Source organism: Triplophysa rosa, linkage group LG10, assembly GCF_024868665.1.
Source record: "Triplophysa rosa linkage group LG10, Trosa_1v2, whole genome shotgun sequence".
NCBI lineage: Eukaryota > Metazoa > Chordata > Actinopteri > Cypriniformes > Nemacheilidae > Triplophysa > Triplophysa rosa.
In genome coordinates, this window is record NC_079899.1 from 6,031,498 (window position 1) to 6,048,503 (window position 17,006).

The window sequence follows — 17,006 nt, forward strand, 5'->3', positions numbered from 1 at the left end:
ATATATATATATATATATATATATATTAGTGCTGTCAATCGATTAAAAAAATGTATCGGATTAATCACACATTTTTTCTGTGATTAATCACGATTAATCGCACATAACAATTATTTTTTAAAATATACTTTTACATTTTAATAATTTCACATTTAATCTTCAAATTGATGTAGAAACAACATATTTATTTAACAGCATCATTTTATGAAAGCTAACATTTTGATATTAGTATTGTAACTGATGTCTCTATTAAATTGATTATTTTAACATGAATTATAGCCATTCAACAGTATAATTGAGAGCTCATGTAGGAAATTGAAGGACACTTTACAGTCTTTAATGCTAAATTATAAATTAAATGCAGACGAATTCTCATTAAAGCTATAAAATCACATTGATTTCTTCTTTTATTTTGTTCTTTGATTAACATTAATGACAGGAGTCACAACAGCCCCTTTAAGAGCTGTCTCGGTACGCAGATCTGACCATCACCGCACTCCCTTTTTCACAACTCTTTGCATTCATTTAAGATTTTATTTTACACTTTGAAGTCTGTGCTTAAGAAAATGCTAGACAAAATGGGCTTTCTGACATAATCTTGTGTGGTTTTATCCATTCAAGCACGAAAGAGAACTTAACACGGATGCGCTGTCTGACAGAGATTCACCGACGCAGCCTTTAGCCCGTTACTGTAAACACCAGACTGGACCTCTCGTTGCATTTTGCCACGTCCCACAGTTTAGAAGCTGTCTATCTTCATTGAACGCGTCTAAGCAACTGTTTCAAATCGTGCTTAAGTGGTTTAAAAGCCTGTACACGAATAAGAGCGTGATTACATAATGTAACGCTATACAAAGGATGTAAAAAGAAACGGATGCTGCGTTAATTGCGATAAATATTTTCTCATCAATTTGAAAAAGTTAATCGCATGCGTTAACGCGTTAACGCTGACAGCCCTAATATATATATATTAGGGCTGTCAATCGATTAAAATATTTAATCGCGATTAATCGCATGATTGTAATGAGTTAACTCGTGATTAATCGCAACTTAATCGCACATTTTTATCTGTTATAAATGTACCTTAAATGAATACTTTTCAAGTTTTTAATACTCTAATTAACATGGGCATGGACAAATATTGATGCTTTATGCAAATGTATATTGTTTATTATTAGTGAAACCATACTCAACATAGAGCATGGAGACTAGACATGTTTCAAAGGTCATAGATGTTTTTCAAAGAACTTGTACATGTCTATTAAACACATGAAAAAAACAGGAAAAACACAGGTTCCCATTACTTCTTTCTTTGCACTGAGCTATTTACTTACACAGGCATGTTTACATTTTCGCAACTGTGATAGCTCGATGGAGGCTGTGTGCAATGCAAGGCATATGCTCGAACGGAAGCTGCCTGGCCGCGGCAATCATGTTGCGTGCACTATCGGTGGTCAGTGGGCTAATTTTGAATTCAATATTCCACTGTCTGGCTACCTGCAGAAAGTGCTCAGCGCAAACGTCAGCATAGTGCCTCCCGTCTGTCTTCATGACAGTCAAAGCGTGCGACCGTAGTTTCCAGTGTGTGTCAAAATAATGAGCCGTGACCCCCAGGTAGCTATGGTTACTGAGGGAAGTCCAGTAATCTCTGGTGAGCGCAACCGTGTTTGTCTGTCTTATCGCCTCCTCGACTTTCGCTTTCTCCTCTTCGTAAGAGTCGTGAATCTTGTTTGTGGCTCTCGAAGGTAGTTCATATGTGTAATCGTTAGATGCGATGCGAATAATTTCAAGTAGACCCTCGTCCTCCACTACATTAACTGGCCTACATGCTGTAGCCACCCATTTAGCTATCGATGTGGTGAGTCTGTTGCTTGTGGAGTTGTCCATCCGTCTCTGCTGAAAACAATCTAGTGTGGTCTGCCGCGAGGAGGAGGAGAGCTCTCTGCGTCAGTTGTATGCTTCGCCATCAAGTGATATTTTAAACTCGACGTGCTGCGGTGATAGCTTAATTCACATCGACAATAAATGCAGATCACTTTAGTCTTGTCGACAGAACCACCAGACATCATTTTTTATTTGAATTTTATGTTCAGAAGACCTATTTATTTCTCCATTTCTGTTTGCTGCTGCATCGTTTACTTTCTCAAACTACGGGCAAGGCCAAGGGTCAAACAGAAAATGCGCGCTGCGTTAATCGCACGTTAATAAAATTAGTGCCGTTAAAAGGAATTTGCTTTAAAGTGTTATTAACGCGTTAATTTTGACAGCCCTAATATATATATATATATATGTATATATATATATAAAAATGTCCTATTTATAATTTAAAAAAACATTCTGTAGTCATTGCTGATTTTTTGTGAATGCATTGTGATGTGGAATGTATAGGTTTGCATGTTTCTTTTATGTGTATTTTTTTGTTTATTTTAATGGGTTTTTGTAAATATTTTGTGAGGATGAAAAGAGTAGGGTTTTTATGTGAGTAATGTTAGTGTGTTGATGTTCATTATTTATATTATTTTTCCTAGACAGGGGAGTTCTCTGCTCGATTTCTTCTCAAACTCCCAGTGGATTTTAACAATATTCCCATCTATCTTCTCAAGGTAGGACACATCCATCAGTACACAAATACACAGGAACATAAGCTTGCATAGGTTTGATAGGCTATAGGTTTTTTTGCACATGCATGTGGAGAAAAACATTTTCACAAAACACTGCACATTGAGGTGTATGTACGAAAAGGTCTCTCTTGTGAGAGCATTCATTTCTTTGCTCTTGTTTTTGTGTGTGAAGGCTGTGAGTTGACTAATCAGCAGGCTGTCACTCACAATCAGCTCTGAGCATTGCTGTGTCTGCAGGCTCTCTTTCTCTCTCTCTCTTTCTTGCTCTTGCTCTGTCTTTTGCTCTCACTCTCACTATCTCGCTCTTCCAGTCACCCTTGGTCTCCCCTTATTTTTTCTCATCTTCCCCCCTCTGCACTGTATAACCTCATGTATGTTTGTGTATGTGTTGTACGCGTGTGCTCACGAGAGGGCGTGTACGGCCTCAGGAGACCCTTGCTCTATGGCCCTTTCCAGTCGCAGCCATGTTTGTCCTCGCCAAGAGAGCTGAAATGATGGTAAACATACGGAAAACAGCAACCGTCATCAACATCACCGTCTCAGTGTTCAGTCCCTCAACAGTACACTTACACTTATGCAAACACATGTACAGTTCACTCCCAGTGGAGCACACTTGACCAAAACACACTTTAGCTACAGGTCAGTGCCCAGTAAGACTGCTGCTGTGTGGTCATTGTTTGCTGAAGTCTGCCAGGGGAAGCTTATTTATATAAAAATATGAACACTTCCTTCCTCCTAATGGGTTTTAGTTGAATGAAAATATTGAATTAAAAGTATTTGAATCTGAATGAAACAGCATGCTTCAGCATGACATTTCCTTTCTGCAGAATGTAAGATGCATTAAGAAATTGTTTACTGAGTTAAATTTACTTTATTTGATAAAATTTACTGTAAACAAAAATATAGCGTATAGTGTTAGTTCTGGCAGGCCACATCAAGGGCAATTTATGGTCGTGCTTAGGACCTACGCCGTAGGCAGTGCATCAGTTTTTGTTTTGTGGCGAGTCCCCCATTGCACAATCAGCGTCGCCATGGAAACGACAGCAATCAGAGACACACACCTGCCGGTCGTCAGCACCTGTTCCCAATACACGAAGAGGCATAAAAGCCAGGGAACAGGAGACGAGGGTGAGATACAACTCCACAGAAATCGGATGCTAACGTTTTGTATTTTCTCCCCTCGTAGAGACCGACGGCTGACGACCGGATATATTCCACGGGCATCCCGGGAACTCATGAACTTCTTGGACTCACATTTCACGTTTGTTGCACTGTCTATGAATAAATCACCATCTGGGGCTTTTGTGAAACTCGTCTGTGCCATTACCGGACGCACGGTCGACAGCACACTTCCATCTTACCAAGCTCAGCGATCAGGATGACGTAGAGGCCTACCTCCACATCTTTGAGGTCATCGCCACCCGGGAAACCTGGGACAAGTCGGAATGGGCCCGGATACTGCCACGTTCCTTTTCTCACCGGCGAAGCCCAACGGGCGTACTACTCCCTCCAAGCTCCGGCCAGTGAGGACTATGAGGCGCTCAAGAGTGAAATCCTCGCTCGAGTTGGATTGTCCCCAGTGACTGCGGCACAACAGTTCCAGGAGTGGATGTACAATGAGACTGCGCCAATCCGAGCCCAAGTATCCCAGTTGACGCGCTTGACCCACCTCTGGCTGCTAACCGGGGAGCCTACAGCCTCCCAAGTCGCTGAGAAGGTGATGCTTGACCGTCTCCTGTGAGCGCTGCCCCGGCGCCTCCGGGGCCCTGTGAGTATGCGCAACCCTTCTTCCCTCAGAGAACTCGTCGAGTCGGTCGAGTCGGCGGAGGCGTCAATTGCTCGCGATGCTGGAGAGAGAGCAATGACACAGCCCCGGAGGGTGAACCGGCCATGGCGGCCACCGGAGGGCACCTCTCAGCCAGTAGGCAGACCAGCTGTTTCCTCTCTCCAGGATGAGCCAATGCCGACGGAACCCGCGCCTACAGCACCCCGGGCTTAGCTCGCCGGCTGTGGCGTACATCGGAGGATTCCCTCCCGAGCCCCAGAAAGGAGGATCAGGTTAGACGGCCAAGCGGTCACAGCAGTGTTGGATTCGGGGAGTTCGGTGACACTAGTGCAATCTTCGGTCTTCCAACCCCGACATCGAGGGAAGATCATGATCCCCATCACCTGTGTCCATGGAGACACCCGCAGCGTACCGGCCAGGCGAGTCACCATCTCCGCTGGACCAGGAGCCTGGCCGGGAGAGACTGGCCGGGTTTTGACCAGCTGCTGACACCCTCGAGAGAACCGGCCGGGAGAGGAAACGGCCGCCAACGACAGAGACCGGCATGGCCAAGGAACCCCCGACCCGTCATGCTGGCCACAGATAGCGAGAGAGAGGGTGAGTGCCGATCGTCTTCCTCTAATCTCTTCAACAATCTATTCCAACAGATAACCACCGGAGGATCATTCGGAAGAGAACAGAGAGAGGACAAGCGGTTAAAGAACTGTTGGGGCCAAGTGCGGATCGTAGAGGAGGACATCCGCCAGCCAGCCCCACACCCCACCCCTCACTTCGTCGTCAAGAACGGTCTGCTTTACTGCGCTGTCCAGAGGCGGGGGGAGGAAAAACTGCTACTGGTAGTCCCAAAGCGAAAGACAACCACCATTTTGGAACTGGCCCACACCCACCCAATGGCAGGACACCTGGGAGCAGCCAAAACTGCCCAGCGGATTCGGGACCGTTTTCACTGGCCAGGACTCGAAGCCGAAGTGAAGCAACTCAAGACATCGGTCTACAATCCCCAAACCGATGGACTGGTCGAAAGATTTAATCAAACTTTAAAGAGGATGCTTCGACGTGTGGTGACAGAGGATGGGCGCGACTGGGACTTAATGCTGCCGTACGTGCTCTTTGGCGTCCGAGAGGTTCCCCAGGCCTCCACTGGATTCACGCCATTTGCTCTTTGGCAGACAACCCAGGGGTCTGTTAGATGTGGCTCGGGAGGCCTGGGAACAACAGCCGGCTCCCCATCGTAGCGTCATCGAGCACGTGCGGGAGATGAGGGACAGGATTGATCGAGTGATGCCCCTGGTACGGGAACATCTGGCCGAAGCCCAGCGCGCCCAAAGACGGCTGTATGACTGGCCCGCCCAACCTCGGGAGTTTCATCCAGGAGACCTGGTGTTGATCCTCACGCCAACAGCCACCTCCAAATTCCTGGCAGCCTGGAAAGGACCATGTACCATCATTGAGAAGGTAGGGCCAGTCAACTACCGGGTCCGCCAGCCGGGACGACGCTGGGAGGAACAGCTGTATCATGTCAACCTACTAAAAAAATGGATCGCCCCACAGGAGCAAAAATGGCTGCCTTCGCCGACAAGGAACCTCCGGTGGTCCAGATGGGACAACAGCTGTCCCCCGTGCAGAGGACCGAGCTTGATTCCCTGGTCAGTCAGTTCCGTGACGTCTTCTGCGATAAGCCCGGGCAGACCAGGATCTTATACCACGAGATCCGTATGCCACCAGGTGTCGTGGTCCGGCAACACCCCTACCGGGTCCCGTAAACTCGTCGACTGGCTATCGAGGAAGAGATCGCCAGGATGAGGGAACTACAGGTCATAGAACCCTCCCGTAGCCCGTGGTCCAGCCCCATCCTCATGGTTCCTAAGCCGGACGGCACTCTCCGCTTCTGCAGTGACTTCCGGAAGCTGAACGAAGTGTCCAGCTTCGACGGGTACCCCATGCCCCGAGTGCATGAGCTCTTGGATAGGCTGGGAAGGGCCCGCTTCATATCCACACTGGACTTGACAAAAGGATACTGGCAGGTCCCCCTGAGCCCGGAATCCCAAGAAAAGACTGCCTTCAGCACACCGTCGCCATCGGCAATACCGGGTGCTGCCGTCCGGGCTCCATGGGGCGCCTGCCACGTTCCAAAGGATTATGGACATCCTCCTGCGGCCACATCAAGAATAGGCAGCGGCCTATATCGATGATTTTAGTCATCCACTCTGAGAACTGGGGAGAACATCTTGATAGATTGCGGAGAGTGCTCAGGGACCTTAGGAAAGCAGGACTAACTGCGAACCCAAAGAAGTGCCATCTGGGTCTCGCCGAGGCACAGTACCTGGGTTTCCGGATTGGCAGAGGTCTGATACACCCCCAGAGCAAGAAGGTGGATGCCATCCGGAATGCGCCAAAACCCGCCAACAAAACCCAGGTACGTGCCTTCTTGGGGCTGGCGGGCTACTACAGGTGTTTCATTCCGAATTTCTCTTCTCTAGCCAGTCCCCTGACCGACCTGACCAAAAAGGGGCAGCCCGAAAAGACGAAGTGGACCCCAGAGACAGAGACCGCCTTCCAGAGGCTGAAGCAAGCACTATCGTCCTCCCCGGTGCTGCACGCCCCAGACTTCGGCTGCCCCTTCATCCTCCAGACGGATGATTCAGACACCGGCCTGGGTGCAGTTCTCTCCCAGATCCAGGAGGGAGAGGAGCACCCGGTCGTATTCATCAGCCGGAAGCTCACCCCTGCCGAGTCCTGATATGCCACGGTGGAAAAGGAGGCCCTGGCCATAAAGTGGGCAGTCCTGGAGCTCCGCTACTACTTGTTAGGATGGAGTTTCTCCCTGGTCACCGATCACGCCCCCCTACAATGGATGTCCAAAGCGAAGGAGACCAACGCACGAGTGACCAGGTGGTTCCTAGCGCTCCAGGACTTCCACTTTAAGGTAGTGCATCGGGCCGGGACCTCCCACGGTAATGCCGACGGTCTGTCGAGGATGTGGTCAGGTTGGACATCCCGGTCAGGGACATTCCCCCCTCCTCCCCGACCTACGACCCGTTCATCGTACAGGACCCCCCACCGTACCCGGATGACGCTTTGGGGGGGGGGGAGTGTGGCGAGTCCCCTATTGCACAATCAGCATCGCCATGGAAATGCAATCAGAGACACACCTGCCGGTCGTCAACACCTGTTCCCAATACACGAAGAGGCATAAAAGCCAGGGAACAGGAGACGAGGGTGAGATACAACTCCACAGAAATCGGATGCTAACATTTAGTATTTTCTCCCCTCGTAGAGACCGACGGCTGACGACCGGATATATTCCACGGGCACCCCGGGAACTCACGAACACAAGGGACGGAACACGGAAGCACCACATTCTTGGACTCACATTTCACGTTTGTTGCACTGTCTATGAATAAATCACCCTCTGGGGCTTTTGTGAAACTCGTCTGTGACCGTATCGTTGCTTTCCTCGCCACAGTTTATACTTATGCGTTGTTGTCCGTGTCTACCAGTAGTCGTCAGTGTCCATGGGCGTATTGCTTGTTAAAGATCAGGTATCACACACAGTTTCTGACAATCTCATATTAATCTTGAGTACCTATACAGTAGTATTGCATACGTTGTATCTTCGAAGAGTGTTTATTTTGATCACATTTATAAAAGATCTACATCTTATAAAGGAGCTACAGCACAAGCACACAACAGCACGAGCACAAAATTATTGCCAATTGCCAACAAAAAACAGACATACGACTTAAGCCCTATTCGCACGGGATTAGTATTACCTGGGGACCTCTGGTCATTTGTAATAATTGCAGAGATTGTCTGTGATCATGTAGCGCATTCGCATGGGATAAGTGAAGCCTGTCATTTTACTCAAATTTACTGACTTATTTCCCGGATGTGATGGCAAGGCTTTGCGTATAGTTTGAATAGCCTATTGTTGTATGGTGTTTAATGATAATATGACCTGTCAGCATTTGAGACCCGCGATCGCGGTGATCTTCCATCCGGTTCGCGATCACAGGTCTCAAATGCTGACAATGTTAAATTCTTATTCACACAGCCCGTTGATACCGGAAAATTGCCAAAAATTTACCAGAGTGCTTTCTGTGTGAACGCAAACGCATCCCGGATAGATCCGAAAAATGATTCCGGAAAGGGGATCTATAACATTAACGGGATGAGTCCCGGAAAACGCCCTGTGTGAACAAAAGGCAGAAACAATGCCGTAAACGCTGTGTAGTGATGGCACACATCTATAATAAATCGTAAATAATTTGGCTATGAAAACAAATATAGTTAAGCGATTATTTTTTTTCGTTTGTAAATCAAAAACAAAAAAATAGTCCTACTATTTGTCTTTAGATTAATCATGGATGAATGCAAGAGTCCTAATCACCAAACATAAGGTCAGATGCGAGAATAAGTTGTCTGCTTCTAAACGCTGTTTAAACTTGAAATTACTTCTATCAAAAATATTAACACGAAAATACACAGCGCTTCAATAAACTTGATTGCTTACCAACCTTAAAAACGGCCATGTGCACCCGTGCTCGTGCTGCGGAGAAGCCCGAGTGTTTCTGTGCAAAATTGGAAATATTGCATAAAACATTTGCGAATAAGAACCGTTTCCATCCAACTAGTCAGCCGTCACTGTCCTAATAAACTGCCACTAAATATCAGTAAGAATAGTAAGAGAAGCCACTGAATATAATAATTTTCATATATAATAATACTTGCGCAAGCAGACGATTACGAAACACAATAAATGCAAGATCAGTACTCTGGTTAGTCAGGTTTCGCCATCTCATAGTGCAGTTATGTGACTTTTTGGAGGAATTTATTCGGCAAATGCGTTTTCATCTCCCATTATTCGCATTAACTCTTTTTCGAAAAATGAAAATGTAATGTGATCTTCTGTTTATTTATAAAATAGAAATCTATTTTTTTTATCTATTACAAGTTCCACCGTATAAGTGTTAAGGTGTGTCCGAGTGATGCTCGGATTTAATTTTTGTCATCAGCGCCTCGATTTAAGATGTCACAGTTTTCCTCTTCTGAGATTTATTTAGTGTGAAAAAATGGTAATTATTTTTCATAGATGGCTTTGTCCACTGACCCCTTTCCATGGTTACTGCAAAGAAATGTTGCCGCTTCAGTGATGAATTGCTCAGTTATGGAAAATGATCAGATTTATTTTGCTGGAGTTTGTTTGAGATTATTATTGAGACTGTTAACATGAAAAAGAATACACCAATATAAATCAGATCTCTAACAAGATCCTGGCAGATGACGTTTTGACTGCAGTCTTTATTAGGTCTCTCATAGCGTCCTCTCCACACCACGCCTTTGCCCTCTGCCACACCAGATAGAGGTCACAAAGCGCTGTGAGGTATGGTGTCATGCACCGTGATCATTGCCTGCAGTGTGCTGTCTTGCTGGTTTAATCTTAGTAGACTGGAAATGTTTACCTTTCTAAACTTGTATCCCATAGGGTCTTTAAGGGCTTGTCATGAGAGCAGCCTATACTGGTGGAGCAAAGAGAGGCCAATGACATTGGGGTTGTGTAGCAATGTTATCAGGCATCACTATATACATTTTATAAGGTCCTGTCTTGCCTTGCTTCTTTTGGATTTGTTTCGGAAGCTGTTAGTAGAACCACCAGCCATTTCAAATAATGGACACGTTTACTACACATTTAGAGAGTGACATTAAATGGTACTATGATTGTGCTTAAATATAAATGATTGAATATAAAAACTCTAACCGTAACTTCTTCAGTCGTTCTATGACTCTACAAAAGCAGCAACCTAACGAAATTGGATACTCAAGTGGGACTATAGTGACACACTCCCACAAGTTTCCAATGCCCCATGACGCTTTTTGCACAAATGATGGGAGTAACTTCCGGTTCACTGTAAACAAACACGTGTCTGCCGTATTTCAAGTTATTTGTTTATAGCAGAATGTGAACTTGCACACTGGCAACACTTATAAACTACATCAGCATACTGCTCACTACTTTATAGAGGAATGGGACAATGATTTTACAGTTATTGACGGCAGATATTTAGCAACTTTATTGATTCAGTTGTTGTGACAGTAAATCATTCTTCTTTGTATTTAAAAGCGAACTGCAAAGTGTTACACGGGCCAATTAATCTAGTAAAAATTATACTGAAGATTATGTTCATCTCTACGTTTTGTTTAAGATGATAAGTGGAAGAAATACCTATTTCCATCAAGCATATCAGCTGAGAAATGTATTCCACAGGATGTGATTATTCCAACAGATTTTTGACAACACGTCGGTAAAATACAGTAAACAATCCTTGTTAATCAAGATTACTTTCTCTGGTTTTTATTGAAGACCACACAGTGTATTGATGTTTACATCAATCTATTTGAACACTCTTTTAATATGGCAACTCTCTTTTTAAACTATGAGCACATTCAGTCTAAAGGGCCGTTTACATTATAACGATAACTATTAAAAATAACGTTTTAAAAATGTTCTTAATTCAGGAGAATAGCGGCGTTCACACCATAACTATAACGATAAAGATACAGAGAACGATATCATTGGGATCACTTTCAGAACGTTTTTTTCCAGCTGAGGAACAATAAAACATACTGTCAGACAGTTTCTGACAGATAATGTTTGACTATTGGTGATCGCAACGCGGCTTTTATGTCAGAATTAAAGACTGTAGTGGTCGGAAAGCGGTGTGTTTACGGCGGGATATTATATATGTAACCCTTTGTCAGCAAGCTGGCAAAATATATGCTTTACGTCCCGGACATGAGCACACAGCCTTCAGTCAGAGCATCCAGCCTTTGCTGACATATTTTGGAGAAAAGACGTTCGGGAATGAAAACGAAAGCCATCAGCAGGTTATCTACATTCATTTTAGTGACTGAGAACACTGCAGCGCACAGGCTTAAAATAAACATAACGTTATTGTTATCGTCCGCTGGTGTGGACGCAAATATAATTACAGTTACAGTTATCTTTATAGTTATCGTTATAATGTGAACGGCCCTTAAGGGATGTTTAATGTTTGTTATCTATTTGCTTGAGATAAGTGGCCCATATTTTGAAGTTCTTCTTTTAACAACCTTACACTCCCCTTAACTTAAGATCTGTGTGTGAAGCGCCATCTTTTTTTAAGACCAAGCTTTGCCTGGTTGTAAGTGCAAGTGCATAAACGTTCAGAAGGTGTTGCTCATCAGTTTCTAAATATTTTTTTAATAGATTCCCACATGCAAGCAACAGTATTACAATTCAGAATATGAATCACAGTCTCATTTTTTGTCATCAGAATAAGTTATTCAATGCTGCAATACACTACTTCTGCCGAATGGAAGTTTCACCCATAATCGTTCTTACAGCAGCACCCCCAGGAAACAAGTGGATAAAGGCAATTAAAACGGTGTGCACCACAAATAGCACTTTTTATGTACAAATACTGTAGCACTTTTTATGTGAAGTGCATGAGGCTGGTAGAGTTTTTTTTTAATACTAGTAAGTATTAAATTACATATTTATTATTGCTGTTTCTTTTGAGTGCGTCCAGCATCTTGAATGAATTTAAACATAGAAATGTATATTTAAAGCAAAGCATAATTTAGCTTTTTTTTTTTACATTTTAGGCTTACATCTTGCCCTTTCTCCTCCCTCTTCTCTCACCTTTCTTTTATTTTTTATTCTGTGCAGTGTTTATTTTGCTACAATGTTTTCTGTCAGGATATGGCAGAAGAACCCAATAGCAGGCAGGCAGTGAAGGGGTTAACAGATATATTTATTAAATAATAGACAAAACAGAAACAAAACACCCACAATGGGGAAAACGGAACTCAGAAATATATATATAAAACAAAAGACTTCCCACGAGGGGGCAAAACGAAAACAAGACAAATAACTAAACTCAAAGACACGACCAAACGTCTTAAATCATAAAAGGCACAAAACTCACAAAAACTCACAAAACACGAACAGGAACAGGAACAGGAACAGGAACACGGGCAAGAGCACGACCACGATACAGAAACACACAGTACAGGCACCAAACACATACATACAATGCACGAGCACAAGACAAAGAAACAAGAGGGTATTTAAAGGGAAGACAAACGAGGGATAACGACACGGGGCAGGTGTGGGTAATCAAACACTTAGGGAAAGATTACGAGGAAACGAGAGGAATGGGACCAATGACAAGACACTGGAGAGAACGTATATTATTGTCAAACGGACAACAATATGTTTCTCTCCACACATAACCTAAGGACTCTGCCCCGATCCCACCACACGACTAGAATTTCATAAACAAGACGGTGGGACCGTGACAAGCCCCCCCCCCTTAATGAACACCCCCAGGTGTTCACCAAGGGGTTGACAAACAAGACATGACAGACTGGGAGACAGACAGGACAAGGCAAAACAAAGGCCCATAGGGGGCAGTCCAGGAGGTGGGGAGAAGTCCCAGTCCCCGGCTGCGCTCGAGGGCGCGAGTCCGGGGGACTTAGGGGAGTCCTGGGGGGACAGTCTTTGCCCTGGGGGTTCCCGGGGCCGGCTGGTGCAGGGCTTGACGCCGGCTGGAAGCGGCTGACCCGGCTGGACAGCCGGCTGGATCACGGAGCTGGACGCCGGCTGGATACCGGCTGGACGCCGGCTGGATCAGCCGGCTGGACGCCGGCTGGATCACCGGCTGGACGCCGGCTGGATCACCGGACTGGACGCCGGCTGGATCACCGGACTGGACGCCGGCTGGATCACCGGACTGGACGCCGGCTGGATCACCGGACTGGACGCCGGCTGGATCACCGGACTGGACGCCGGCTGGATCACCGGACTGGACGCCGGCTGGACACCGGACTGGACGCCGGCTGGATCACCGGACTGGACGCCGCTGGATCACCGGACTGGACGCCGGCTGGATCACCGGACTGGACGCCGGCTGGATCACCGGACTGGACGCCGGCGGATCACCGGACTGGACGCCGGCTGGATCACCGGACTGGACGCCGGCGGATCACCGGACTGGACGCCGCTGGATCACCGGACTGGACGCCGGCTGGATCACCGGACTGGACGCCGGTGGATCACCGGCTGACGCCGCTGGATCACCGGACTGGACGCCGGCTGGATCACCGGACTGGACGCCGGCTGGATCACCGGACTGGACGCCGGCTGATCACCGGACTGGCGCCGGCTGATCACCGGACTGGACGCCGGCTGATCACCGGACTGGACGCCGGCTGGATCACCGGACTGGATGCCGGCTGGCACCGGACATGGATCCCGGCTGGCGCCGGCTGGACCCGGACTGGTGCCGGCTGGATCACGGCTGGCGCCGCTGACCGCTGGACGCGCTGTCACCGACACACGGCTGGATCACCGGACCGGACCTGGATCACGACTGGACGCCGGCTGGTCACCGGCCACCTGACGACACAAGACTGAGACACAGGACTGGACACAAGACTGACACAGGACTGGACACAGAGACTGGACACAGGACTGGATCACCGGACTGGACGCCCTCCTCGCGCTACTCTCCCTCCTTCTCCGCACCACGGTCCGTAGCCAACTTAGGCGGAACCATGGGGACCGAGGGAGTTCTGCGTCGGTGGAGACCGCAGACGTCATCCCCGGGTCACACCTCACCCACTCGCCACAGGCCCGCCAGGAGAACCGGGGACCGTGGAGCTAAGCCGAAGGGTACAGAGTCCCCCGGGCAGCGGCAGCCAGGACGAGGCCCTCCGGAGGGTCGACCGTGGGGGAGGGCTCCGAGTGGAACCTCACTCTCGGGACCGTCCCGGTTGGCCACGAACCTCACCATGTCCGCGAACCCAAGGGGAGCCAGCAGCCTCTTCTCCGACGGGGCAAGGCCTGAGTGAGGCAGCAGTTGAAGATCGCCTTCAACTCGCCTCGCCAAACTCAGACGCCTCGCCACCGTCAAGAATGCCCCGGCGAACTCCCGGTCCCGTAACTCCCCTGACGGAACCCCAGCAGCAAGTGGGCTTGGGCGGCCCGCGAGGACGACGCCGTGCCGTCCATATTCTGCCGCTGGGTTCTGGATGGCTCTGTCATTCTGTCAGGATACTGGCAGAAGAACCCAAGCAGGCAGGCAGTGAAGGGGTTAACAGATATTTTAATTAAATAATAGACAAAACAGAAACAAAAACACCCACAATGGGGAAAACGGAACTCAGAAATATATATATAAAACAAAAGACTTCCCACGAGGGGGCAAAACGAAAACAAGACAAATAACTAAACTCAAAGACACGACCAAACGTCTTAAATCATAAAAGGCACAAAACTCACAAAAACTCACAAAACACGAACAGGAACAGGAACAGGAACAGGAACACGGGCAAGAGCACGACCACGATACAGAAACACACAGTACAGGCACCAAACACATACATACAATGCACGAGCACAAGACAAAGAAACAAGAGGGTATTTAAAGGGAAGACAAACGAGGGATAACGACACGGGGCAGGTGTGGGTAATCAAACACTTAGGGAAAGATTACGAGGAAACGAGAGGAATGGGACCAATGACAAGACACTGGAGAGAACGTATATTATTGTCAAACGGACAACAATATGTTTCTCTCCACACATAACCTAAGGACTCTGCCCCGATCCCACCACACGACTAGAATTTCATAAACAAGACGGTGGGACCGTGACAGTTTTCATTTCTGATGGCTAAGTTTCTAAAGGTTTCTTTAAAGTCCGGGTAATGTGACATTAAAATGTGTGTTCTGAGTTTGTCACACAACAGAAAAGTGTGTTATTAACCACCCATCCAAATTTGAATGGAGAAAAAAACATCAAAGTAAATAAAATAAGTTATCAAATTGTTCGACAAATAATCAGGACTGTCTGCTCTCAAACGCTGGGGGCGTGTCTGCTGTTGGCGCTGAAGCCACGCCCACTCGCATCTAGGGATGGGTACCGAGAACCGGTACATTTTTGGACCGGTACATAATTGGGTCGATACCAGAGTATTGATAAGCTTCATGACAAACGATACTGTTATCTATACTTGCGTTGTTTTATCTCTGTGTATTTGGGTGTTAAATGGTGAATTAGAGGCTGCTGCTGCCTGTCATTTTCCATCCCTGAATGATGGCCGAAGTTTGCTCTACGTATGTGTGATATCTAGGGCCATATGATTTCCGCGATGTATTTGTAATCTGCTTGTTTTGCGTGTTTATGAGTGAAAGAGTGACATGTTTGCGCTTGTGGAGCTTTCAGCGTGCGTGTTTCACAACAAGGAAGCTTCCGTCAAACACCCCTTTGCGGAAACCCGTCAAAATAAAACTCCTTTATTTTAGAACAAGTTATAACATTGTTATTAATAATTCGGCCATGGAGTATATTTACTTACTTTAGTAAATTGAAGTAAATGTGCTAGTAAAATTATAAAAAATAGTACATATAATTAAAAAAATATTACTTGCTTAGAAAATAGTACTTAAATTTATGTAGACCTAAAACCAGAAAGGAAAAAAGAAATACGGTCTACCAGGCAAATAACCATAGTGATGTAAAGTAAATATGTTGAATTACATTATGATGTGCTCCTATGCACATGCTTAGTGCCGTAAGTGGTATGCTAAGGAACACACACACGTTTTGTTATGTGCCATTTTCTGTTTGCTCAGAAGCATTTGTAAACTGCAGTTCTGAAGCTCAGCTGTAATAAAGAAACTTAAAATGTTTAACATCTTTTCACATCATGTGTTTTTGCATCAAATTATAGAGCGTAGTATGCGTAGTACGCGATATTCATCAATAGACAATGACTGAAGCGCGTCACGATCACGCGCAATGATCCTCTTTCCGTTTTCATTATTCCCATCCGTCAATTCGCGTCTGCCTTACCGTTTGCTTGTTATTTGGCATGAGATTTGTTTAGTTGGGCAGAGTGAGAAAGCCTGATGCTAGGCGCTCTAGTGATAGGGGTGGGGACATGCATGCTCAGACGTTCCATTGCGTCATCGATCCCCCGTTTTAGCCCCGCCCAAAAAGTCCTGAACAGAGAATTGGTGAAAAACGGTTGAACGGTTTAACTCCACAATTCAGAACTACATACTTTTGAGTCTTTGTAATAATACACTTCTAACATTTATCATTTGTTTAGAAGCGATTTTCAGAATTCTCTTTACCCGGACTTTAAGGCTTAAGAAGAAATGGGGAGTGTGGTCCCAGGTCTCATGTTATTGCAGTCCAAGTGTGGTCCAGATCTGTCCAGCAGACTTGAACTAAGCACTGTTCTCTGCTCTTTTGTTGCTTGGTTTAACATGGTACCCACTCAGCTCTAAATGTCAGCTGTCTCAGTTTGCGCAGCCATCGGTGAAGCAAGCTGAGGCTTGGTTTTCATGACAAGCCTGATCAATCTCACTCCACTGGAGAAGTACATGCCGCTAACTGACTTTCTGTACAAAAGGGTGAGGTGTATGATTGAACTGGTAGCCCTAGGGGTACCCTTTCTACCACTGTACATTTGAGACATCTCAATAGTCAACATAGCTCAACTGATTGGTTGTGGGTTTGATTCACAGGGAAGACACATATGCATTAAA

General features: G+C 46.3%; 1 protein-coding gene across 3 annotated transcripts in view; it reads left to right on the top strand.

The window, feature by feature from the left end:
- The window catches only part of LOC130560500 (BRISC and BRCA1-A complex member 2), a 161,506-nt gene that overhangs the window by 116,569 nt on the left and 27,931 nt on the right, over window positions 1-17,006 (top strand). Inside the window, exons 6-7 of one of the 3 annotated variants that reach the window (XM_057344319.1) lie at window positions 2,529-2,603; window positions 3,808-3,983. In XM_057344319.1, coding sequence (XP_057200302.1) covers window positions 2,529-2,603; window positions 3,808-3,906 — 174 coding nt within the window. In that variant the 3' untranslated portion in view covers window positions 3,907-3,983. Of the gene's footprint in view, window positions 1-2,528; window positions 2,604-2,793; window positions 2,821-3,807; window positions 3,984-17,006 lie in introns of those variants that run through there. The other 2 variants (XM_057344321.1, XM_057344320.1) reach the window with 2 other exon arrangements.